At 54.3% G+C, this 26,448-nt stretch overlaps 1 protein-coding gene across 2 annotated transcripts in view; it reads left to right on the forward strand.

Moving 5' to 3' along the window:
* The first annotated feature begins 12,808 nt into the window (after positions 1–12,808).
* The window catches only part of LTBP2 (latent transforming growth factor beta binding protein 2), a 73,776-nt gene continuing 60,136 nt past the window's right edge, over positions 12,809–26,448 (forward strand). For both annotated transcript variants that reach the window (XM_086748139.1, XM_086748140.1), the window contains exons 1-2: positions 12,809–13,578; positions 21,556–21,626. In XM_086748139.1, the coding sequence (XP_086604265.1) occupies positions 13,139–13,578; positions 21,556–21,626 (511 nt within the window). In that variant the 5' untranslated portion in view covers positions 12,809–13,138. The remainder of the gene's footprint in view (positions 13,579–21,555; positions 21,627–26,448) is intronic.

Raw genomic sequence — 26,448 nt, forward strand, 5'->3', positions numbered from 1 at the left:
GCATAGAGAGGCTCCCCTGTAATGTTTGGTACCATGCCCAGCCTGAAGCTCTAGCACCATTTAGTAGGCTGGACCAGCCTTGGCCTCGGTCTTAATTGGCTAGATGGAAGCAGTTGTCATCATGTCCCGCGTACGGTATCATTGTCACTCTTTAATTCCTCCAATGAGGTGTTGCAAACAGACATACATGTGTTGTAGCTGTACTTTGGATTTGGATTTCCCTCTGGGGACAGGCAGTGATAAGCATTAAGAGCTGTTTAGATCCCAAACTGCTGTGTTTCTGAACTGGTTTCTAGCAAGAGCAGAAGATGTGAGGCTGGGGAAGAGTCTGCTTTCCCCACCAGCAGCATCCCGCTGGGCTGGGGACGGACCTAGAGCTGGCGATGCCCGCCAAGCAGCTTGGGTTAATGACCAGGCTAAGGTCATTGATAGTGTCACCTGACGACTCCTAATTGGGTTTGCCTTTGTTCAGTGCCTGCCCCTGAGATTTCCCCTGGCAGCTGCAGGGCCAGGTCTGGGTCTGTGGGGGCAGGTCCCCTGTGGAAAGAGGCTGCAGTGATTTATGACCAGTGATGAATGAGGGGGAAAGGGATAGGAGAAAGCTGCCAAGGCTTTCAATCTGGTAGGTGCAGAGGTTCAGCCTGGTTTGGATCTGCCGGCTGGAGGGGCAGGGTCCTTGGCCAGCCAGGGTGTTAACAAGCCAGAGGTGAGCATGGGTGATCAGAACTGCCATGGCTGCATTGCGTAAGACAGACTTAAAGTGCCAGAAAAAGCCTCCAGTGAGATGAAATGTCTAAATGTCATCAGCTCTGCAGAGATAATGAGAACCAGAAAAGCACCGGGAGGTAAAATGGCACAGATGCATGAAAACAGGCTTGTGGACCTGAGATCCTCATGGGTCTGTGCTGACTGCGGGGCCGGCGGGGGCGGGTGGCCATGAGGGAGTCTGGTGTTTATGGAGGGGCTGTAGGGTTAATCTTCAATCTCAGAGGAAATTGATTCTGAAAGAAGAAAGTCTTCCTGCCAAATGATGTCCCTTGCCCCCCCTCCCCCCACTTCTTCAGTTGCCTTACACAGAAAGCAAGAAACGGAGGGAAATGGCTGGGTCTGCTCTCACTGTGTCTGTGTGGTCAGTGCAAGTGAGGAGGACAACCCCCTTTTGCTGTGGGCTTAGCCTCTTGAACATGGCCCTTTAACTTGAGGGTTGAGGGACCCCCTTGAAGTCTGGAGCCAGGAGGTGCAGCCAAGAGTGTTGTGCAGGTCCATGGATGCCACATGCCCAAGAGAGGCAACCCCAGCTCCTCCCGTGGCGACCAAGCCCACAGCAGCCAAGGTTGACTGTTGGCCTCCTGTGTTAGACATCAGATCAGAGTGGTCGATGCTGGAACACATTTCCCAGAGAGGCTGTGGAGCCTCTGTCCTCAGAGGAATTCAAAACCTGACTGCACATGGCCCTGAGCATCCTGCTCTGAGCAAGGGGCTGGAGTGGAACGTCGCCAGAGGTCTTGTCCCACCTCACCTGGTCCACTACTGTGTGGGAGAGTGCCAGCATCTGCTGTCCACTGTCAGGACCACCTGCTTGTTCAGCCACAGCCAGGAGGCTCATAGAAGGACAGTAGGAGCCTGTATCCTTCTCACATCTGTCATGAAACCAGAGTGATGGGGCACTTCGCCGCTCCCTTGCCCACACTGCTCCTTGTGGGGCCGTGGCTGAGTGCTGCTAGACACTATTTGCGTTCTGTGGACAGGCTCAGAGCCGTAACGTATCTGCCTCCAGGTGCTGCGGTGGTGAAGCTGCTGTGCTTCCACTCCTCCTGAAAGGAGCGTGGAAGTTCAGCACCACTTGGCTGCCTTTGGCGTTAGGCCTGAACTGAAGGGGGCAATGGCAGGGTTATTTCACAAAATAGTGGCGAAGTATCTGGTGGGGATTTGTTTTTCTAGCTGTCTCCTTGCTGGTGCCCCGAGGGCTTGTGGTGCAGGGCAGCTGTTCTCGCCCCTTGTACCTCTGCCCCAGGCACGTTCCTTCCTCTGCTCGCGAAGGCCGCGTTCCCAGCCTCGGGAGAAGCTCTGTGCCAGCTGTGAGATCTCAGCCTGGATTAAGTGGCAAAGGCAAATCCTCAGCTTTGGGGAGAGCACACTTGACCTTTGCCTCTACGGAGTTACATGCTCCCTCGGGAGGAAGTGTTGGCTCAGCCACTGAACAAAGCGCTGGCTGTCATGAGCAGGACCTGCCTGCCTCAGGGAGGGAGAGCCTGGGGTGGGGGTCAGATTTATGCTCCAGGGGGGAGGAAGAGACAACAGACCCAGTGACCTGGAAGCTTAGAGGTCATCAGCTCAATTTACTGAGAAACGCAAAGCTATATTGCCTCCTCTGTCAGTAAAAATATACCATCTGGGATGGTCTGGGCAGATGGGCCCACTCGCGCATCCAGATGCGAGGGGGCAATTTGCTTGGTAAGATCCAAATGATGTTTTGAATCCCCTTTCTTTCCTTATTTCCCAGCCTCTTCTCCTCTGTTGTGTCTTGCGGTGCCTCTCACCCTGAGTTGCTGCCAGCACCTTTGCAGGTTCTCTGCATCCCATGGCAGAAGAACTCAGTAGCAAGCTCGGCTCTAGCCTGGACTTAAGACAACGTTCTACGTGCTCAGTGGTAGGTGAAGCTAAATGTGCTTGTTTTCTCTCAGCCGTGCGTACAGCTCTCACATTAATTCAAACATTTTCTCCTACAGCATGCCCTTTGTTCTGTGTAATGTGGCTCACTCTAGTGCCAGGGGGCCCAGCAAGGATATGGGCAAATGCAGAGTGGGCGTGTGGGGTGGTCTATTTTCCACTTTGTACCTGAAGGCTGAAGCTAGATGGTTCATCTGAGATCACAGAAGCAGCCTGCATCAGAGCCAGGACTGAACTCAGGTCCCAGCATCAGCACTGTGGGGCAGTGCCCCGGACCCATTGTTAGGGGCTCTGTCTAGAAGCTGTCAGGTGTCTCCATGCTCATGCTCTTCCACACATTCCCCTAAGTCAGGTTGCTCTTATTTCCAGGATTTTTGGGGAGCTCTGCAGCCCTGACACCAGGCTTTTGAAACAGATACCTAAGGATGAAGAATCTGGCCAAACACAGAGCTCTAGAAATGCATTTGCACCTCCACTGCTGCAGGTGCAGTGTCTGAAGGGTTAGTGTTACCCCTGACCTTCACACCCTCGTCCCTCCCCAGCCTCCTCCACTGAAGTGCTGTGAGCTTGAACTGCTTTGATTCAGTGCTGCTGAAGAGGTGCTTCAATATTACTGAGAGCACCTGGGTTAAAGAGGGAAGGGATTCATTCAGGTAGAGCTGGTGAAAGAATCCAGGTCTGCCCAGGCCTCCAAAGGGCTGTAAAATAAATATAAATATATTTGTAGTCTACTGCATTGCAGAGAAGTGAAGAAACTGATCCAGCTTTGGAGAAGTGCCTCCTTTTGTGCCACCTTTGCCAGTTCCTGTAGATATTTGTGCAGTGCTCAGCCACTGAAGAAGCGAGATGACCTCTCCTTCAGGGGTGGTGGGAGCATGGCATGGCACTCAGTACTGCAGGATGGGAACGTTGCCTTCATCGTCAATCAGCAAGATGGAAGGAGATGACAGGAGGCCCTGCCAGCTGCTAGCCAGGATATTGTGGGGTGAGAATGAGGGGAGGAGTAGTTTCGGAGAGCACATCTGTATCTAGCATCACTTTGCTTTCAGGAGGATTGCGAATCAGCTGATGTAAACTTAGACCTAGGCCATCTGAAGATCTTGTGGGAAGCAACCAACACCATGTTACCCAAGATCTCCTGCATGCTGGGGGCAGAGCTACCTCCTGCCCCATCAGCTTTATGGGTCTTCTGTGTCTCTTGCCTCTGTGTCACTCACACTCCAAAGTATCAGCTGTGTTTCTGTTGGCGAGGGATGGCTTGGAAGAGACCAAAACCAGAGTATGTTACTGAATGCTTGCGTGGGAGGTCTGTTGTTAGCACGGGTGTGAGAGCTGCACATCTGAGAAATGAATACGATGAGAAGGGCTGTGCACATGAAACAACTCAGGGCAGCGGGCCACGTTCCTCCTTTAGATCTGCTTGGTGCTGACAAACCCATTAGTGGCAGCTTGATGCTACTGCTGATCAGGACTTTGCTGAGAGCAAAAGACCTGGAAGCTGTTGGCGGCTGAGGTTTGCACAGGACGGAGCTGATGGAGTCGGTTCTTCCCGCCCCCCAGCACATATGGTGCAGATTCCCAACCAATTTTCAGAGCAGGGAGTGTTTCTGGGAGATGTTTGGCTGAAGTTTAGGCTTGGTGCAGCTGCGTCAGCAGGTTCTGTGGTGGGAAGGGCACTGGATTTCAGTTACCCGTTTCCCTCCTAAAGCCTTGCTGACACTGCTTCCTGGACCAGTAGTATCAGGAAGAGGCAGTTTGGTTTCTGGGGCGTGTGTGTGTGTGTGTGGGGCTTGGCCCAGCCCGCATGGGGCGTGAGAAGGGCAGAGAACCATCCTTCCAGCCCAGCTGCTTCCTCCACTAAAGCATCGAGACCGAGACTGTTTGGAAACACGTTGATAAACTTCCAAACGTCTATTTTACAATCCAGATGTGCTAGCCTTGGCTGTAAACCCTCATCTGAAGAGCAGGTGTGCTATAATGTTTCTAGCAGTGGCCCCAAAGCCAGCTGGAGGCTTGAGCTGAGCAGGGGCCAAGGGGCTGGTGCCATATAGGATATGGATACTGGGGCAGGGACAGGTGAGGCAGAGAGCCGTAGGTCAGCCGTAGTTCATGGCAACCCCGAGTCAGGCTGGGAGGGAAGAAAAGGGCATGCCAGAATATCCTTCAGCCCCCAGCCTCTGCTCAGCAGCACCGGAGCTGTCTCAGGAGAGGCTGCCCTGGTTGTATGGGCAACCTGGATGCATCCGTGGAGTGCATCAGCCTTGGCTGGATCTGTCCTGGTGAGGAAGCACAGAGCTAGAGCTGGCCACCAGCCTCTGTGGTATTTTCTGTGGTTTGCCTCAACCTCTTCAGCAGCTCTGTGGTCTGGGAGGTACTGCAGGTCACAGCAGCTCCCTGCCGGCATTGCCAGTGGTACTGAAAAGGGGCAGCTGCTTCCTTGGGCCAAACTTCATTTGTGCCTTTGGCCTGGAAAGCAGGCTTTCCCCCTGGGCTGGGGAAGGTCTCCTGCTGCTGGGCCTGGATCTGGCTCCCAGAAGCTGTGCTGGGGAGAAGTGCAGTCCCAGTGGGAGGGTGGGTGGCAGCAGTGGGCTGCCAGAGAGGGGGGCACCAGCCCTCTGGTGTAGGGAGGACAGTCAGCCCTATGGATAGCAGGGATGAGGTAGGGTGCAAGGTGCTGATACCACGCTGCCTTAGCTACACATGGTGCTTGCAGGCTCAGAGGTGAGAGCTGGCCTATCCCCCCAGCCCCAAACACACTCTCACATAGGATTTTAGTTCCACTGGTGCCGCTGGGTGATTTGTGTAGCCCAAAGGCTTTGTCAGTGATGTTCATACCGTCCAGAGCCCTTGCAGGGATGGCCAAGCCTGCGGGAAAGCAGAGCCCAACTGAGAGCAGCAAGGGAGGCAGCACACAGGGGCAGCTGCCTTTGGTGAAGTGGGCAGCAAGGCAGGGGTAATGCAGACCAGGGGCAGCGCTGAGGAAAGCCAAGGGCTGTATCAGTCCCATCCCCTCACAGAATAAGAGACCAAAGTGACACTGAGAGGGGCCTCCACAGACAGCACTTTCTCCTGCACCTGGGGTGGCCCTGGCCACGCTCTGTGCCCAGCCAGGAGCCTTCAGCATCCCCCTGACCCTTCTGGTGGGCGTAAGGTAAGCTGGTGCCATTGCTTCATTTTCATCTCCTGGATTGTGCTCCTGGCTTGAGCAAGTACCTTTCCTGCTCTGCACCCCTGCCTGCCTTTCTCCCGTTCATCTGCAGCAGGAGCTGCCTATAGACCAGCCTAGGTCACACAGCCTTGGAACAGGTGGTTCTGGCCTGATGCTGCTGCAGGGATGGTCCCCAGGGATGTCAGGAGCCTCCTTCAGCCATGCCACCCTCCAGGACACTCTTCCCTCCACTCAGTGGTGCTCAGGGCCAGGCTCTGGGAGGGAGGAAGGAGGCAGAAGTAACAATCAGCAGAGAGGGCAGGCTTCTATCATCTCTGCTTCTGCCGTGAGCTCCAAACCCAGTTCTGGGAGAGGCAGAAAAATCATGAGTGCCATCTCTGTAATCCTGTTATGGCTTTTTGTTCTGCACCTGGTGTGGCCCCTGTCTGGGTGGGAAGTGGAGGCTTCCCCACAACAAGCTCCTTGCTCTTCTCAGAAGTTGATGACCTGACGCAGTGTGGCATGGGAAGGGGCTTTGCTCATCCTCTCTGCAGTTGCCCTGCATTCATTTACTTATTAAGCTCTCATTCCTCGTTATTCTTATTTCCTGGAAGAGACTGGGCCCTTTCTTATGGCTGTGTACCACATCTATGTGTAGAGTGGGTGACAGCAGAGTCAGCATGGCAGCTGGTGAGGGAGACTTCTGGAGCTGTGATGTCACCAGAGAGCTGGATTCCCAGCCTGTGAAGTCATAGCTGGGAAATTGGGTACTCAGCCTAATCCCGATAATAACCCGATGGGACTGTAAAATGTCAATGAACCAGTCTATTGCTTGATGACTGACTACTTTAGCTCTAACGCACACCACCTAATAGTTGCCACTTCTTGCAGTTCCCTAAGATTCACTTTATTAATAAGCTACTAAATATCCGCTTGAAATCATTGCATTGTAATGAGCTGAGATCACTGCTCACGCAGCCATTCCAGTGCCCATATTGGTAGGAAAGCACCTAAAATTCTGTGATGGCAAAGTAACCAAGCTAAAATACAGATATAACGTCAGCCCCACCGATGGTTCCCATTTCAAGCGCTATGTGGCCATCATCATTTTTCCTCTGATGTGCAAAGCTGATGGGCTGAAGGACTTCCAGCCCAAGTTCCTTGTACCCTGGGCAACCAAGGTGAGGGTCTTCAGGAAGGAACAGCAACTTGAAGAAACTGAGTGTCATTGCTTTTTAGGAAGACTGCTTTGGAATCAGAAGCAGGAATGAAATTACTTTAATCCCAAACCCTCAGTAGAATTCAAAGTCTGATTCAGGTTTGTTTGGTTTTTTTTTCCTGGTCTTTTTGTTTTTTTAAGTTAATACAAAGAAAATGCGGTGCTTTTGAGAGAAGTTCAATGTGGGAGGAATTTCTCAGGAAGAGCTTCTTCAGCACAGCCCTGGGATCATCTGGTTTCTCCTGTCCCCACTGTTGAGTCATCCTGCTTGGATCTCTGTTTTTTTCTCTTCTCCAGGCTGTGCGCTCCTTGGGAAGTGCCGCCTGTGAAGCGGTACCGTTCACCAGGAAGGGAGACTTTCCACTGAGGACAGCACTCAAGCTGTTGCTCCGATTTCCCTGTTCCCTTCCAGTCTGTGGCAGCAGCTGATGTTCGATGGCCGTCGCAGGAAAAGCCTCCTGATGTTAAGACCCCAGTGAAAAGGGGAAGAGAAGGTTACGGAAATTCACGCTATTGAGGCCCTTTCCATGCTCTTCTCAACAGTACCCTGACCATGTGGGGAGCATTCTCTGTTCATGGGTCACAGCCCTTAAAAATGGCAAGAGGTTCTGCTTCCTTCTTTCCTTTCCTTTCCTCCCTTAGTGAGGACAGGTGACTAATGAGCGCTCTGGTTGAAGCCCCCCATCAGCTTGATGTCCTGAGCAGGCTTGTCCCTGCAGGAACGCGTGATCGAATAGGTTTCCTGGTCAGGGCAGCCTCCATGCTCCTCAGGGATGCGCAGGCTTTCCTAATTTCCAGGCCCATCTCTCCACCACATGTGGTTCCAGCCGCAGGTATTGAAGAAGCGGAGAGGCCAGACCAGCCTCCTGGGGAGAGGGGAGATTGCCGTCGGATCATTGCAAACAGGACTTCATTAATTATAAATGGACAGGTTCCCCTGAGCTGCTGTAGCTCTGCATGAGTCACATTCTAGCTGAGGTGGTGGTTTTTTGTTTGTTTTTTTTTTTTTTTCCTCCTCTCCTGAAGAGTTGCTGAAGGGGCTTGAAATAGTGCAATGGATAAATAAGGAACCAGCTGTGCTCTGCAGCCAGCCCCACCAGCGCCTTTCTGCAGCAGTAGCCCACAGCAACCTCCTCTCTGCCTCACTCTGCACTCCTATCCCTTGGGCTCTGCCATCTGGTCCCGCTCTCCAGGTTTCTTCTTCCTAGCAGCATGTTTTCGTCTCCTATTGTAACCTCTTTTCCAGCGTGTGGTCTCAGCCCTTGGTAATGCACAGACATATGTTGAGACAACAGCGCGACCAATGTCCGGTTGTGGGACACCCACTTGGCTGGTCTCTGCCTCTCTCCCCCATCTCAGAGATGGTCCTGGTTAAATGAAAGCAGAAGGAACAATAAAACCAGCAAACCTTGGCTTTCAACTATGAGCTGCTAGACAGTTTTCTCTTCTGTTTTCTGACAACAAACCACCATTTACACGGTTCTTGGTTGCCTGCTGGCCACCTCCTCAGGGAAGAGGCTGGGATGTACTCCAAGGCTCTGAGGGACCCACCAAGAGTGGGTGGAGGTGGCTGGAGAGCCAGGGTGTGTGTCTGGTTGGAGCAGCTCATCTGTCCGGTGGGAATATCTCCTTCCCTGGGTGTCATAAGCATGAGTGCGCCGAGCTGCATGTATCTTATGGCAAAGCTGAGGGATGGGAATGGCGTCTGTGGAGGCTTTGCTGGCTGTATTTGCAAACTCAGAAGCTGCTTTTCTCACCTCTCTGATGCCCATGGTTACAGAGGTTGTCTCCCAAAGTCTTGCTGCAGTGCTGCCTCAAAGTTGTTCCTCCATCCAGCTCCCCAGGGCTGCTGTGTCCTCCTTCGTAGTGTGAGATGGCTCTTTTCAAAGTTGTGACTTGTGCCTCTAAGATGCTGGCTCCAAACGCTGTTTTTTAAACTGGTGGAGCTGGCCAGCTTTCCCCTGCTCTTCATCCCCGAGCGGAGGGAGTGCTCCTTCTTCCTCTGCGGGAGCAGCAGGCAGCTCCTGAATTTGTGGAATGTGTCCCATCTGCAGCGCGTTAGGGGTCTGCTCACAGTGGAGGAAGAAGCACATGTGGATTGTGAACCCTTCTGAAGAGGAAGAAAAGGGGCTAATTAATCTAAAGGATATGGTGCCAGGAGCCACATCTGGGGGCCAACTGGCCCTGGAAGCATGGGTCCCAGGTGCTACCCCTCCCGAGGGGGTTGTACAGAGGTGATGTGGACCCAACGGGTAAGGGAATGAGGGTGTGAGGGGTCCTGGCGCAGAGGGACCTTCATCAGCATGGTCCTGAAGAGCCCCTTTCTTCTCCTTGAGAAGGCTCAAGGAGATCTGACTTGTGCTCATCTTTCCAGGTCACAGCCCACCTTGACCTCTCTGCCTCTGGCCCTGTGGCTTTGATCCTCACCTGCTCAAGCACCCCTCCTTCTCTGCTGAAGCGGTGGCAGGCGAGAAGGGTCATGCTGTCAGCATTGTCCACTCTTGCTCTTCTCTACAGGGTCTGACCAGCCCCTTGCTTTCTGCGCTGGCTTCCAGGTCATTGGTGCTTCCAGGTCACCTTGGTGCCCTGGCCCTGGAAAGCATGGATCTGGAGAGGTGTTTGCCCTCAGCCTCTCCTCTGGTGCTATCTCTGCTGCCTAGAAGCTCGTGTGGTGAATTAAGAAGAAGCAAAGGCAGCAAAGAGCACTGTGAGCTTCCCACCTGCAGCCCACCCCACTGAAGGAGCCCTGTGCTCCCTGCTGAGGGGGGCTGGGCTGTGGAATCCCACTTGCTGCCCTGCTGCCCCATCTTCTCTCTGTCGCTGATCTCTCTTCCCCGTGTGTGGGTTTGATCTCGGTGGCGAGCAGCCTGACCGTCTGCGCTCTGCCTGCGCGAGTTCCTGAGAAATGAGGTATTTCGTCTTTGCCTGCTGAGCCCCTACTGAGCAGCACGCTGAAGCCCAACCCACGCTACGCCTCCCCACACACCCTGCGCTCCCCCTTTTCCAATGGGTTTGTTTTCATGGACAGCAAAATACGAAACGAACAACAGTGAACCCCTGTCTGAGCACCTGTGCATCGCCCACCTGCACTGGGGACACAATTGTTCCCCTCCCCAGGTGCCTGAGCCTACGTGGTGCTGGGGCTCGCGTGCCTCAGCTGGCCCCTACTCCGCTGCTGCGGATCAAACGGCCTCGGCACGTCGCTGCAAAAGCAAAGGAGTGTTTGCATGTGTGCAGCTGGAAGAGGCTCGGTGTCCGGCTCCAGGGGGGTTACTGTAAACATGGCGTGAAAGCTGATTTGAGAAGACATGCCAGGTCCCTGGGCCAGGCGTCACCGCAGCCAGGGGCGGCTGCAAGAGGTACCGGAGGGCCGTCAATGGCTTCATTGGGTCTGCACATCTCGTTCCCTGGCCCCATTGGGGAGGCACAGGCTCCTGCAGCCCCACCACCATCAAGTCCTGAGTGCAGGCTCTTGTGGAGGTGCGGTCCCCTGGGGATGCTGTGAGTCTCTTCTTCCCTGGGGTGACCTAATGCCTTTGGGGAGGAGGAACCCACTTGCACTCCGAGCAAGCCTGCTCTGGGGTTGCCTGGTCTAGCTTTGTGCGCTGCCCAGGCTCTCAGCTGCTTTGTTTATGGCTTTGTTTATGGTGTTGATAATTTTCTTGTGTCAGGTTTAGGCACAAGCATTCTTTCCACTGCTGCATAAGAAAGTAATTAGGTGAGGATGGAAAGGACATTCCTCTTCCTCAGAACAAAGAAATGAACCACGGGCACTGCTCATGGCGTTCAGGGCCGTGCAAGCTCCTGCCCAAGCGGTGGCTCTGTCCCGGCAGGCAGGCGAGTGAGCTGATGGTGTCCCAGGAAGTGCCAAAGCACCCGCTGGTATTTCCTCTGACGCCACTGCCCCGTGAAGCCACCTGCCAGCACGAAGGTCAAAGCCTGAACCCATTCAGCCCTGTCGCTCCCGTCCCATCTGCTCACCTGCCATGTTACCTCCCCTCTCCCTCGCTTGTAGGACCCCGGCCAGAGGGAATGCGCTGGGGTCCTGCTCTGCTGCAGTCATAGCAAGCTTTCATTCCTTGTGTTTCTATTCATTTCCTGGTTCCTCTGCACCCTGGAGAGTAGGCAGCAATGCTCCCGTCCCAAGGAGGGGATGCCTGTGCTCTGAGAGGGCCTAAAAGGCAAGGGGCAGTGGGAAGAAGGGAGCTGGAGCCCCTGGTTTCAGCTGAGAGAGGTTTTAGGAGAGCAACTGCTGGAGGCTGGAGAGGAGGCACTGGGGAAGCTGGATCTCTCTGCTAGGAACCTTCTGTTCCCAGGTGAGGGCCAGGGGAGGAGGCACCTGCAGCAGGAGAGGAGTGTCAGTGGGACAGGGTGCTGTAAGGGGCTGGGGTGGGAGGAAAGCCCGTGCTCTATGTTGTAGCCACCCCACACATCGAAAGGGACAAAAGAAGTGAGATAAATTCACGGGCTGATAGGACAATTTGGCTTTTAAACACAGTGGCTAAGCTGCAACATCTGGCTGAAGGAGCCCGGGCCAGGCAGGCTGCTGGAAGGCATGAGGGTATGCCCAAAGGACTACTCTATGCGCATGCAGAGCTCCTCGCGTTCGCCCGCAGGTGTCCAGATGCAGCGCTCAGGCCCAGGGCGCTGAGTGAAGTGCACCTTTCATCTGCCTAAGCTTGGCATGATCAAAAGGGGTTGATAGGTGTTGCTGGCCACCGGACCCACTGCAGGGACACACGCCAGTGAGCATCTCCTTCCCGTGAGCACCTGCGGTGCCCTGCTCTGCCTCATCGCGTGCAGAGGTGCGGTGAGAGGTCTTTAGCCACCTGCTAAGTTCACAGCCACTGCTGCGGGCCAGAATGAGCCTACTCCAAATATACCGTGCTGCTGGGCTGGGAGTGAGCCTGCACTCCTCTGGGAGGATTCACTCCCTGCTCGCAATGGCCAAGGGCAGCAGAGAGCAGCAGAGCTGTGGCAGAGGGCATGGCCAAACTGATGTGTGCAGCTGAAGGGGGATTTCTGCCCCCTCTTCTCCCTCCTCTTGCTCTTCCCTCAGTCTTTCTGAGTGCATATAAAGCAGTTATTTCGAGTCATGCCTCAACCTCCAGATGCCTGTGTGGAGACAGATGGGGGGAAGGAAGAAGGGACATCTCGGGATATGTCTCCTGGAAGATTTCTCTTAGCTGAAGGACCTGGAGCTTTTAGGTGGCTCCTTTTCTAGCCCAGACCTATGCAAGCAAGAATAGAAAGCCCTGAGCTGGGTTTGAGGGGATGTGAGAGCTCCGAAGCCGGGGTGGGATGGCAGAGGGCTCTCCCCATTGCCGCGCCTCTGCCCTGGGAGATGCAACCCGCAGCAGCAAGAGGGCTGGCGGCGCTTGTGCGGCTCCTGACGTCTCCCGATGCTGGGGGGCGGCGGTGCGTTCCTCCGGCCCCCTCGCCTCCTGCTCCCCTCACTCCACACCCGAGGCCGCTCCTCCTTCCCCGGTGCTTCCAGCTGCGGGCAGGGCCGGGCCGGGCGGCGGGGAGGGCTCCGGGGGCCGCACGGTGGCTGCCGGGCCGGCAGCGGGACGGGACTCCCTGGCCAGGCAGGGGTTAAGGCTGCTCTGTTGTAGTTTGTTTCCCTTTGCCAAAGTGGGTGTTGCTGGAATGTCTCCTCTGCTAAAGGAGGGGGGCCGAGCCGTGTCCTCCGGAGAGGGGGGATGTCAGCATCAAAAAGACACAAAAGGGGGAGGTTTCCAAAAATAAAACCCTCCATCCCCTCCAGGCGCTGCCAGTGCCAGAGGCAGGCGCGAAGGTGCTCGGAGCTGCCCGCGGAGCACGGGAGCTCACTGGCGGCCCGGGCGAGCGGGGCCGGCCGCCTTCCTCCTCCTCCTCCTCTTCCTCCACCTCCTCCTCCTTCTCCTCCTCCTCCCGGGGGGGCCTCTCGGCAGCCCGCGCCCCCGGCCCTGCTGGGCGGCGGGTCCCGGTCGAGCCCCGCAGCGGGATGGGGCGGTGAGCAGAGGGCGGAGAGCCGGCGGTCCCCGCTGCCCCGCGCCCGCCGCGGGATGCCGGCCGGCCGCTGAGCGTCCCGCGCCTCGCCCCGGCCACCGGCTGACACCATGCGGGGCTCCGCCGCCAGCCTCCTCCCGCTCACCTTCGCCTTCCTCCTGAGCTTCGCCGGCTGCCGCCCGGACTCCGCGGCCAGGCTGGAGCCGGGGAGCGGGGGGGCGGCGCGGCCACGGGGCCGGGGGGCTGCCCCGGGGGCGGCGGGCACGGCGCACGGCCCGGCCCCGGCGCCCGGACCCCCGCCTCTGTCGCGGCCCCTCCCCGCCGCCCTCCACGTGGAGCGCGGCTCCGCGGCTGCCGGCGGGAGCCCGAGTGGCGGCGATGGCCGGAGACAGCGTCCCGCGCCCCGGGGGCAGGCGGGCGATGCCGGGCTGGGTCCCGGCCCGGGGCAGAGGAACGGGCTGGACCCCTCCCGCCAGCGGCAGGGCGGCGGGCTGAAAGCCCGGGTCGTGCCCCGGGCGAAGGAGCCGAGCGGCAGAGGGAGGATGACGGGGTAAGTGTTGCGGCCGGGGGGGCCCTGCTGGGGGTGCGTAGTGGGAGCTCCGGTGGTCCCGGCGCCGGGTCCCGTCCTGGGACCCGTGCTGCATCCAGGCGCATCCCCCCTTCTCACACACCCTCCTTCCCCCCGGGCGGTGTGGATGCCCCGCAGCCTGTGCCCGGGGTGATGCGCGGGGGTGGTGTGCGGGGGGCCGGGGCCGTGCTGCCCCTCGGCTGGCTCTGGCACCAGGACCCGGAGCAGAGCCGGCGCCGCCCGGCGCTCGCTCTCGTGCCCCGGCTCCGTCCCGCGCGTGTCCCTCGCCCTGCGCGTGTGTCCGTGTGCACGCACACGTGTGTGTGGGAGCGCCAGGCGGGCAGGACCCCGCGTCGCCGGCCGCCTGTCGCACGGGGGTGCGCCGTGTAGAGACGCGCTGGGTGTGACGCCCTTCTGCTGACACCTCAGGGCTCCAGCGGGTCAGACAGCGGCGGCGGGCGATGGGGGGTTGTCTGCCGCTCCCCGGGGCTGCCTACGGCTGTCCCAAAAAGCACGCAGGGTGAGGGGCTGCCAGGGAGGATGGAGCGTGGCCAGGGTGCCGTGCTTCATACGTGGCCGGTGGGAGAGGCCGGAGGGGCTCGCTTGACTCCGCAGGACGGAGCCTGGCTGCTGCCGCTCTTGCTGCAGGTACCTGGCCTCTTGGCTCCTTCCTCCCATAATGGGCCCCTTGTAAGCGCTCTGCGCGGCAGCTTCCCATGGCTTCAGCTGGCTCAGCCGGGGGAGGCTTCCTATGACTTGCCTGGCAGGGCCGCTTCCAGCTCCAGTCTCTGGCTACAGCCCTGTGGAGGTGGAGGGGAGATCATATGGCAAGGCCAGCTGCTCCGCTGTGAGGGGAGCCTGCGAGCGGGACGTCTGGCGCAGCGCTGACATACACTTTGGCCCTGGGCCCCCTCCTCTGCAGTTCCCTCTCTGCTGCCCTGTGGCTGGTGCCCCTCGTGATGAGCTCCTCTGCCAGCTGGGAAGGGCCACCAACTACGTCGTGCCAGCAGTTTGACCGACCCATGTGGCAGCCCATGCCCACTCTCTGTGCCGGGGAGACACAGAGGGCAGGCTTTGGGCTTACTGCCCTCTGACATGGGCAGAAACTCTTTCTGCTAACGTCAGGTGGGGAGGTTCAGTAGAATAGAAAAGGCAGCTTAATCTCTGAGGTTTCTCTCCCCCATACTTGCCTCCCTTGCAAAATGTAAAGGCAGAGATGTCCCCTCTGTGTAGTTTTCCACAACAAACCTGCAGAAGCAGTAAACCCAATCTTGTTCTTCCCATTATGTTTGATGCACACAGGATTTGTCACTAGCAGCTAGTCAATGGCAGGTAGATCTTGAGCAGATTTTGGTCTGCCTTTCCCAGTTCATTAGCCTTGGTTTGTCAGCCGCCCAGAGGGAGAGTCTTGGGAAGACCCAGTTCCACCCAGTCAGGTTTGGGCTTTTTGGGGGTCAGGAGGATTTTACTCTTTTTGCAGTCAGAGTGTTGTCAGCATAGTTGTCATCATGTGGCAGTTCAATTGGACTTGAGTCATCTGAGATGTAGTCTGTTTCCTTTCAATGACTACCCTGAACAGTCTCTAGCAGGTTTTTAGGCTGCAGCTGCCTCTGGTGACAACAGCCAGCCCGCACCACTGTCAGGAGCAGCCCCAAGGTTCACACTATGTTCAGAAAATTCCTGAACCTCTTTACAAGTAGCTTGCTTTCAACCCTTAAAGGGGTTGTTGGTCCAGCACATTGGCTCTGTTGACCTTTGATCAGCTAGATTTGGCTTCCTGGGGTATCAGAGAGTGCCATTGCCTCCCAGCTTAGAGGAAGAGCTGTGCCTTGGTGCTTCGTTCCCCGTGTAGGCTGTGCTGTGCTCTCTGCCTCCACTCTGTCCTGGAAGATGAGGGCTGGGGATATGAGGCTTGCTCTGATTCCCAAGAACTTGAACTCTGGAACATGCAGAGCTTGTCATCTGTAGCTTTCCACCTCTTCTGGAGTCCAAATCAGCACTTTTAAAACTTCTCTATGACCTACTGTCTTTGGAGCATATGAGAAAGCCTAGCTGAAATAATTGTCCGTGAGTAACCACATGGCGTTACTCCTCATGGAAAGCTAGCTGCTGCTGCCTCCAGCCATTCGGTGAGACTCTGTCCTTCCACCTCATCCATCTTCTTACGTCCCTTGCTGCACCGGACACATTTCCATCCAGGAAACTCAGGGCCTCTAAAAAATTTCATTTCATGATGTTTCATTTTTTTGCCAGGTGGGATATTTTCTGTTCTTCTATTTACACTGAACTCCTACTACTCTCTAGTATGACTACCTTCATTTTCCCTTACTCAGGTAGCTTTGCAGGCTGTATTAAACCCTGGCACTATTTATTTATACAGCTACTTTGGCTTAAAATCTCAACTCCTGCGTGGGTTGCTCTTCCTGATTCCCCAGGCAGAATTCTCTGCTGGTACCTCGAGGGGCCTCGCAGTCCTGTGGTTGAAAACCCTATTTATCAGCACTATATCCTTTTCTGGATAATTATTTTCTCATTTTGTTTGATAGCAGCATACTCAAAATTGAGTTTTTTCCTTGGGGATCATTTGGATGCGTCTGCCACCGTGCTCGTGTCTGACTTTGTTGCAGGTGAGACCTGCTCACACCCTTCCATGAGTGCATCTGACTGCAAGTCTTGAAAGAACAGGGTTTTAGTATTTTCTCCCGGTGGCTCATTGTGAGGTGACTTTTGACACCACAGCAAATATCACAGAAAATTCTGTGTCTCCTAACAGTGAGTGCGGAGAACAATCTAGCCCCCAAGCATCTCTGCTTTACTGTGCTCTGCTTAACCTGCCTGTTTCCCCAGCCCCCTTGACTGGTTTGCAGACACACACCAGTCCTCGCTGCTGGAATGCCGTGGAGCTGGTGACTTCCCAGTCCAGTGTGTTCAGTCTGATGTTTAAAGTGTTTGTAGGTTCGTCAACGCAGCTTCTGGTCCATGGAAAGATTTTCCTCTGAAGTGTTGTGGGGTAGGGAGCTCCCAAGCCCTGATGCACGCCAGTTATGGCTGTATTTGTGAGCCGGCTGCATTACCCCCTGTGATGTGACCTCCCTTGTTCCTCTGCCCCTGGCTGGGATAGTGGGTGCCAGTGATGATCTTCAGGTGATGTACGCAAGATCAGAGGAAGGTGAGTAACAGGGGAGTAGTCTGGGGAAGCCTCCTCTTCTGGTACCTGCCAGGACAGTTTTCAGGGGCATGTGAGGCTCCCCAGGCAACAGACCGGGAGTCCTGTGCTCTCTCCTTCTCCCGCCCACTTTTTTTTTGTGCCTTCTGCACCCCAGTTCTTGTTTAATTGCTGTTGTAGACACTGCCTGTGACTATAGAGTCCCGCCTCACCCAGGCTTTGCGGGATATAGGTTCTTGCTGCAGTGTGTGTATAGGACTGCTCAGGAGCAGAGCCAGTTAACGCTGATGTGGACTTGGCAGAGGATTTTCAGTGGCTCATTGATGCCAGCAGCCTTTTGCTAATGTTCTTCAGTCGGTCTAACTGCAAATATTTCATGTGCAGTTGGATGAACTTCACTGTCCTGCAGTAGAAAGGCAGACCTGATGATCTAATGGTCCCCTTGGCCTTCTGCGGGGATGCTGCAAATGACCTGAATGGAGCCAGCGTATCTGGCAGCGCAGAGTGCTGTGTGAAGTTGAAAGATGATGCATAGATTGCTTTTAAAATAAATGGTGTAAAAAAAAAATGCTTCAGAAACAGTATGTGATCGTTACTGAGGCTGTGCACATGCTGAAACTACGTGAAGCCATGATCTTACTACTGTTTTCTTGTTTTCCATCCCCCTGGTGCTTGTGACAGTTGCTTGGCTCTGATTTTGTGTAACACTGCGAGATCTTGCAGGCTTGTACCATCCTGGGGTACCATTCTGGGCAGTGGGGACCTGATCCTGACAGGGGCCTTTGGCTGCTGCAACAAAGCAAGTGATGAAGGGCTGACTGGCTTGCCTCAGCTCCTTTGCCCAAGTTGCAGGTTGTGCTGGTGAATCCAGTCAGGGCCATGAATGGGACTTCTGGATGCAGGGAGGCTTTATGGCACTGGCTTCAGCTCTGTGAGGGGTGCCAGGGAGCTGCCTGTCCTGGGAAAGGAGGAGGCCAGTGAGTAGTAGCTGACATCTCCATGCTTTCACAACCTGCCGGGGAATGTGCCTGGGCGGGAACTGGCTATTGGAAACAGTCTCTGTCTGCTCTGGTCAGAGATGGGCTGGGAACTATTTTAGAAGGTGCTAAGTGGCCCAGGAGCCCTGCAGCAGTCCAGCCTTACAGGCAATCAAGTCCCAGTGCCTGGGAAAGTCCCCAGCAATATTTCATTTCTGAGGAAAGATGTGTGCTAGCTGACCTGGCCCTTGGGAAGGTAAATACGTTAATTAACCTGTTCCACTGATAAGGAGACAGAGATAGGGAAGACTGATAATTTGCCCAAGGTTTATTTTGGCATCAGCGGCAGGGCTGGAATAGGGCATCCCTGTGCTGCATGACCTAGTGTGAGTGTTCAATGGGACTTCAGCTTCAGAAACCTATGTGAGGACATATCTTCTGCTCTGATCTGGGGCTGTGTTGAGCTTCTTTACACCTGGGAGAGCTGCTGACCCCTCCAAGTGCCCACCCATCCTCTGGTCCCTCCGCAGCCCACGATGAGGGTGAGAGTCCTGCTCCCCTCTCCCTGCTGCCATGCTTCCCGTTTCAAGGAGTGGGTAAGCAGGAGGCAGCCTGGGTGCTCAGCCTTGTGTGGCAGCTGAGTGCTTTGTAGCTTTGTCTCACGTCATTGTTAGCTGCCAGGAGCTTGGTGCATCATGGCATCCAGCAGGTCCCCTTGCTGGGTAGCTCTGCCTGCTGCCTTCAAAGCCCCTGTCCCCTGTGCAATGGGGGGTCATGAGGTGCTGCTCAGTGCATACAGGTAGCTCCCCAGCAGCCACCCCCGGGACAGCGACACCAGACCTGGAGGGACTCTGCCACTTTTTTTATTCTTCAGAAGCAGCGCTGGATGAAGAGGCCCAGGACGAACATGCCCTGCAGGTAGCTCATGCCTGAGCCACGTCTTTGCCCAAAGCATTGGCGATGGCACATGCAGCAGGACAAATGCAGCTGGGGGCCACCACTCTCTCGAGCACCGTCCCTCCACGTTGCAAACATTCCATGCTCCTTAAACCTCCCGGGATTCGTTCTGAATTCTTTGTAAGGCAGGAAAAACCACATGGCACTCGGGCCATGCAAATGCCAACTAAAGACTTTAAGTAGAAGCAGATGTGCTCAGGACTGGGTCCCATGCAGCAAAGCCCCCATAGCTGTTTTCCCACTGCTGATGCCCTTGCTCACCCGATGCCCCATGCTATGTGAGGTTCTGCTCACTGAGCTTTCATTGGGAAATAGTTGTGGTCCTTCTCTGCCCTCCAGTACTATCTTCAAGTGCTCACTACCAGTCCTGGAGGTCCTCCGTGCTTCCATCTCTGCTCATCCTCTCATCCAGGAGGTTATGGAAGGAAGGGACATTCCCATCCAGGTACTCCCTCTGTCCCTGCCTCCAAGGCATCCCTGCCAAGTTGCTCCCCTTTGTGCGTGCTGGGCTGTCCTCCCTCGAGAGGCATCGCCCTGATGCTGGCATCTCCCTTCACCTGGGGCTGGTAACTCATGTCTGGAGTTGTCAGTGACTCAAACTGACTCTGCTAATGAGAGATTTGTGCCGAACCCAACAGGGGTTTCATGCCTTCAAGAGTGATCTTGTCTGCTCAGGCTTGGGGCCCCTGTCTGTTTTAGTCTTGTACCTTCCTTCCTACAACCTCTGGCTCGCTGTTGGAATTGAAAGCAGCTAGGAGCATGCTCCCTCCAGCATGCCTGTAAGAGATATAGATAAAACTTGAACAATAATGCCATGAAGAACTAATCCTGTGATTCAAGGCCAAGACAGCTTCTCTGGAGAAGGTGGTTATTTCGCCTACAAGAAAAAAACCTCTGATTATGTCAGTAAGCTGAGGTGGAAAAGGGCAAGGGCTTCGCTCTTTGAACAGGCTGTCTGAGTATGACTTGCAAGGTGTGTTTCAGCTATGCTGAAGGAAGAATGGGAGCTGCGACAGTTTAAGTGAAGCTGCTTATGCTGCTGCTTGGAGTGGACTCCCTCAGCCGACCTTAATTACCGAACGACCTGCTCCAGCTCAGGATATCTTTAAAAAGTTTAGAGCCTTTTGTGAGCTCTCATGCAGTGAGTAAAGGAAAGTTTGCTTTCCTTGGATACTTTCTGGGGATGTCTTTAAGAAAAGATCCATAGATCTTTTTGGATTGACAGACAAAAAGCTGGAAATTCGTGCTTTAGCCCAGCCAGAGCAGATGTGAGTGGATGCAGGAATTACTTTGGCTTATTCTGTTTGCAGGAAGTCACACCAAGGGAATTTAAGTGCTTTCTCCCTGTAAAAATCTACTCAGGTTAATAAAATGTTGATCCTGAAGGGCTAGATAACATTTACAAATGATGTGGCTTCTCAGACCACTTCCCTTTCCCACGTGGAGCAATTGTATCTCTACAGGCAGCTTCATTCATGAACACCAGAACTATCCTTGGCACGCCTGCTACCCATGTCTTTGGCTCCCCTAAAACGTGAGCCTCACAGCTTGAGCTCTGGCCCTTCTGGAGTCTCGTCTCATGCCATGTGGATGCAGGAGTCACGAGGATGCCGGTGCAGAACAGGATCGTCTTCTGACCCTGCTGTGTTCATGTGAAAGTCAATCCAGAAGACGAATGTGCATATTTCCATGGTTCCTGTAAATTCTGTCAGCAGCTCTGACTGCTTTGTCTGGCGTTAGAAATAAACCATGCTCCCCACTTCATTTCCAGAGGCTTTCCAGAGCTTTCAGGCTGCCTGTTTCTAACTTTTTATCTGTTGATGACTGTAGTCTCCGATCTACCTAGACATGCAAAAATTACATATTCCCCAAACCTTCCCTCCCTGATGAGTGAATACACTTGGAGAGCAACCTGCAACTTGTTATTCCCTCTCATTGCAGTTGTCTAAATATGAGATATGACCAGACGAAGCAGGATTAGCTGCCTGCTTGGGCGTTGCGGAGCACCTCTTGGAGGCACAGTGCTGCCTCTGATAGCTGCATGTTGGCAGCAGTCACTGCCTGAAAACACATAGTAAGGGAGAAGTGGGGAGGACGTCATTCATGCAAAGGTCGTCAAAAAGTAGTTGCAGCAAAGTGCTGGAATTAACCACCATGGAAATGATGTGAACATCCTGGAGTTAGCCTAGCACCATGCATGTCAAGCAGGCACAGATTTCATAGCACCAACCGGGAGTCCCTGGCCCCCAGGGCTGCTGTGCCAGAGGCAGATAACAAATGTGGGGCTGCGGTGCTCTCAAAGGGAGAGCAAGCAGGGAAGTGGCCCATGCAACTGCTGGCGTGCCATCCCTCCCGGGGTGGGCCTGAGCAGTGAACAGAAACAGGCAGCAGCAGTTAGGCAGAGAATGAAATGTTGTCTTCGGCCGAAGCAGCTCAGGACACTTGCGGAGGCGAAATGCTATGACCAAAGCTGGAATCAGGCCTGATCTACACCCCAATACCGCAAAGTGCCATGAGATCATTAATGATCGCAGGCCACCGGCCTCCAATTGCTCTCAGGAGGAAAATGGTTCCTCTGAGCACTCTGCCAGGAACCCAGCATAATGCCAGTTCAAAAGGGAGATAGTCCCTGAGGGACTGCTCACACTGCAGCATTCACATCGTCCTTGGGGGTTTAGTTTCCAAGCACTTAAACAACTCAGCCCTTGTCCCACTGGTTTTGATCTCAGCTGCTGGTCCATCTGGAAGGAAATATCAGATGCTGCAGGAAATAATTTTACGGGTGACTCAGAGGTGCTGGCTCCAGAGAGACCTCGGCTTCCCCTTCTCCTAACCACGCTGCTTTGTCTCTCTGCTTAGGCCAAATGTCTGCGGCAGACAATGTTGCCCAGGATGGACCACGGCTCCCGGCACAAACCGCTGCATCAAACGTGAGTATGACAGGCTCAGCCAGTGCAGGTCTTGCTGTGCACCCCTAAAAGCACTCAAGTACTGCTGTGACCCCGCACGCGTCCCCTGCACTGTCCCAGGGCAGGAGATGGACCATGGGGTCTCCGCAGTCAGCGCCGCAGCCTCTCCATAGGGCTGCTGGGCTGTGGGTCAGCTCTCCCCACCTGCTCGCAAAGTCTGAGCATGCTGAATCGTTATGGCTTTATTTTATGATCGTTATTAGTGTCTATGCCGAGCAAGATCTTGTTGGGGCAGGGCATTGCAACGGCACATTTATGGGTGAGTTTTGTGCCCTGCGCTCTCGTCGTCCTGCTTGGAGCACAAGGCAGGTCTGTGAAAGTCCCAGCGGGCAGGAACTGGCAGAGTGAGGCTGTGCTCACGTGGGCAAGCAGGGCTGCAAATTATCTGAGTGCTATTAAGAAAAGCAATTAATGGAGTTGGCACAACAGCTGGGATGGGTGGGGCTGGAGTGTGGTGCAGCATGTGGGGTGTGTAAAATGGAGGGGGGCTGCAGGGCACTCCTGCAGTGTGGGAACTGCACCTGCCCACAGTGGGGTTAATAAGGGCTCCACTCCTCCAAACCGCCCAGGAGGCTGAGATCATTCTGGGCTCCCCAGCCCAGCACTGGAAGGGAAGGGGGTTTGGGCAGGCACTGGTGCGGTCCACTCCAGAGGCAGCTGCACTGTCATCTCCATTCCCAGTAGCTCTGCAACCACAGCCCAGCCCCTGCCGCCATCCCTGTCCCTAAACAACGGCCCACTCGTGGGCCTTCCCAGGGGACTGCCTGCCCTGTGCACCTGCCCGGTCCCAGGGAGGCGAGGGGCTGCCCACAGCGCGGGGGCAGTTGGGAGGGCAGGGAGCACACAGGCTCCAGGCATGCTTTCTGGATGGGAACGCCCTGCCCAGAATAGCCGGGAGCATCTGCCTTCACTTGAGTGGCAGCAGCTGCCCAGATGTTTAGCAGGGAAAGAGGCTCAGCTTTGTTTGCCGGGGGATTTCAGGGCGCTTCGGCCGCCCCGGGATAATTGCATTAGCGATCGCTGTTTGGGAGCAAGGGGCCAAGGGCTGACTCACCTCCCTTCTCCCTCTCCCCCCCGCCGACAGAAGCCAAACGGTAGAGAGCGTGCTGTGCTGCCAGACAGCGTCTGTAAACAGAGCGCGGGGCCAGCGATGGCAGCATCTTTCTCTCATTAGGGATTTTCGGAGGAGCAGTAGATCTGGGCTTGCAGCCACGCAGGCTGTTTAGCGATTGCTCAGGTGCTGGGCCCTTCCTCCCAAGGATTTATTAAAAGGACACTGTCAACATGATCAGGCCTGACAGGGTCCCCCCAACTGGGGATGGTAAATCTCAGGCAGGTCTTAGGTGGAGACCGGTGATGTGTAAACATCATTTTCTTCCCAGCTTCCTCCCTCACTGGGCTTTTCTGCTGGAGTTCAAGCTGCTGGGGACGTTCAGCTGTTTTCAAGGCTGCCAAGGCAAGCTGGACAGCCCGTCCCAGTTAGTTGCTGCGCTGTATTACTCTTTAATGTCTGATCCCATGGTCTTTGATATGGGGCCTATCAGGGAAGTTCGCAGGGTAGAAATGCAGCCAGAGGGAACCTCTTAGCATGGTGAAGCAGGGAAGAAGTTGGCATTTGCGTCTTGGGCAGGACCTTGGTTTTGATGGGTCTGAGCCTGAGTGCAGGAGAGAGGATAGGCCAAATTATTGCCTTCATCTACTCCCTATCACCTACCAAGCAGGGTGATTTCTTCCTTCTCTACTTGTGCTTTTCTGGGGACTTTCTTCTTGCAGTGTTTCTGCATATGACTGAACTCAAGCCAAGGGCAGTTTTTTCTAGCCTTTTGGTTTGTTCCAGCTTTGAGGACCACAGTGTAGTAGGGATTTGGGGAGTTTTCAGAGATTCAATGACTGGGAAGATGAAAAAGACAAATCTCTCTCTTTGGGATGCCGATGTTTCCTGGCAAAGTGGAAGTGAGCTAAGGGAGTTCAGGAGGAAGATCTGGCCCACTTGCAATGGGCTTGGTTTCTAGCCACGTGCTGCCAGGTCACCACACTGAAGTGCACACAGGACATCCTGTGGGGCTCCAGAGGTCTTCCTGCAGGAGGGGACATTAGGGATAATGAGCTACATCTGAACTTGGGCCCGAGGAGTTCATCCAACCTTCTGCCTGTTTAACTTCATCCTGGGATGCGACTCAGGGCTTTATGTCCTGTGTTTGGTGGAGAAGAAACATGTACACACAAGCGGGCCAGAAGCTGCCTTGCACTGCCTGTATTTCAGGAACTGCAGTGTGCACTTGTCGATAATTTAGCTGCTGCCTATTAGCTCATCATGCTTCCTCGCTGCTCAGAGCAGGGGAATCCTCTTGCTCAGCCTCCCAATGTTAGTTCATCAACCTCCACTTTTATCAGCATTATTTACTATGGTTCTCTGCTGCTTCCCAAGACAGCAGGCTGGGCTGGTAATGCAGGGTGAGGTTTCTTTCTGACATGGATATTTTAAAGCTTAAAAGAAACATTTTTAATCAGCATGTTGGGAAGGACTAAATAAATTCATGTACTTTCTAATCTCATACAGATGGTCTTGCGGTTAAGACACTGGATGAAGGCGTGGGGATTCCAGGATGAGTTGCTGGCTCTGCTGTGGTCTCACAGCATGTCTTCAGACAGTCGCGTTAGCACCTGGGGCTTTTCCACATCTGCAAAATGGAGATGACATTCACATGCTCCCTCCTTTTATCTCTCTTCTGTACAGTGACCGTAGAGTTTTTTGAGCCCGAATTGTTTTTCATTGAAGTTTTCCCTCTCTGTTATTCCTACATTGCTGTTGATCTCCTTGCTTGTCAGCCTGCACAGATCTTTCACTTGTGTTAAATGGTGCATCCCTCTTGGCTTAGCTAACATAGTCAGAGCTTTATGTTAGAACTGAGACTACATGTCGCTCTGCATCAATAAGCAAGCTTTTCCATGAGAAAGTGGAATGAACCACCCTAGTGGTACAAGTCCTTCAGCATCTTCCCAATTTGCCTGTTGATGCCTAGTTGGATGGAGATGGACAGATTCTCCCACATTTAAATGAGATTGAGCAGGAGCTGCTTACAGTGAAGATCTACACCACTCTCCTAGACCTAGAGTGCGTGCAGAGCAGCAGGGACACAGTAATTGAATACTACCTTGCAAAGTCATTGCTCAGTCCCGGGCCGAGTGTGCCTGCAAAGCGATGGGACATTGGACTTGGTGACCTTCCCCTCTGACGGTCCTGCCTGCCTGGCCTAAGTGGGTGGTCAGGGTCACACCACAGTCATCCCTACGGTGTGACCTTGCAGGGAGGACTTACCTCATGCGCTGAAGACCAGATAGCAGCACCGGACTTGATCTATGAGGGCACTGCTAGGTGGTCTTAGACAAACTAGCATCGCTACTGATGATACTTCAGCAGTGCTCCAAATCTCATCCTTTCATTAAGAGTTTTGAGATGACCCTTTTTGCTTTCCCTGAAGTCCCAGCTCCTGGAGCAGGTGAGAGAGCAGCATGAGACCACAATGAGAAGAAATGAGTGGCTGTCATCTTAATAGAAGCAGTTTACAGCCCACACAGCTTGGGAGAAACGTCTCAGAGTAACCCCAGGGCTCAGAAACCAAAAAGCAAAGGAAAGATTCAATTTTTTTTTTCAATCGTCTTGTTTCTTCTGTCAATGTTACGGTTTTGGAGGCCTGACTCGTGGCGTTGGCAGTACTTCTGCTGAATGATCTGTTTTCCCTACATCGCACAGCTGGACTGGGTGAAAACCAGTGACTTTTTAAAGCTCTTTCAAGTTCTTCCTGAGTCTGCAAAAGCAACCAGGAAGGGGATAAATCCTAGAGCTGGAATATTTCAGCTAGGGCAGCTCCCCACCCATCCTGCATGAAGAGACCTGAAGTCTAATCCCATTCCCTTCTTCCTCCTCTCTCTATCAGCTGCCTTAGGGGCTTTTTCGAGTGCCTGGTCACTTATCACTGCTTTCCTGCTGAAGGGCGCAGTCTAATGTGACTATGAACACTGTTGGTGGGAGAGGTTGTGAGAACCATTGTGATCCCAGGTCCCAGCGTCGTGGCTCTGCAGTATTTCAGCATGTGAAGCGGTTGTTTTCAATGGCAGGCTTCCTGGTCTGGTGGCATTTGTTAAAACAGGCGTTTATTGGGAGATTACAGTAGGGACTGGCAGCCTATTTAAATCAGAGCTGAGTTTTATATTATAAATTGCATCAACTTTTGGAGTCTCAGACTTCCCACAGACGGTTAATTCCTGCCTGACTAGGACCCTGTCTCTGTTTCAGAGTCTGCAGTGGTGGCTGATTTATTTTACTGGGACATTTCATCAAAACTTCTGGCTTTAACCTGTACACCCCTATGTGACTTGTGTTCTCCCTTTCCTTGAGATCTCCCTCTCTTCCTGAGTGTTAACATGGTAATAAAGGTCAAATTAAGCATTCCAGCCAAAGCATCCCTCATCTAGTTAGGAAAAGCTGATGGCAGTCCAATTTTGGGACGAGGGAAAAGTTGTGGGGGCTATACTGCTGTGAAAAGACCTCAGAGCCTGTATGAGGACTTTCCTCACTTGGCAATAGGGGGATGATGTGTGGATGGCACAGGAGGCTAGAGGTCTCTATATGTTTGTTGCCCAGAAGCACCGTTTCTCGCAGGCGTGCTTGGATCTCATGGGGATGGAGAGTACAGCCAGAGAAGGAGGGATGTGCTTATGAAACCCCAGCAGCTGCGTGCGAAGGTGGTGGGATGTCAGATGCTCCTGCAGCCTCCCCCGG

This window comes from Chlamydotis macqueenii, chromosome 5, assembly GCF_036417535.1.
Source record: "Chlamydotis macqueenii isolate bChlMac1 chromosome 5, bChlMac1.mat, whole genome shotgun sequence".
NCBI classification, from domain to species: Eukaryota; Metazoa; Chordata; class Aves; order Otidiformes; family Otididae; genus Chlamydotis; species Chlamydotis macqueenii.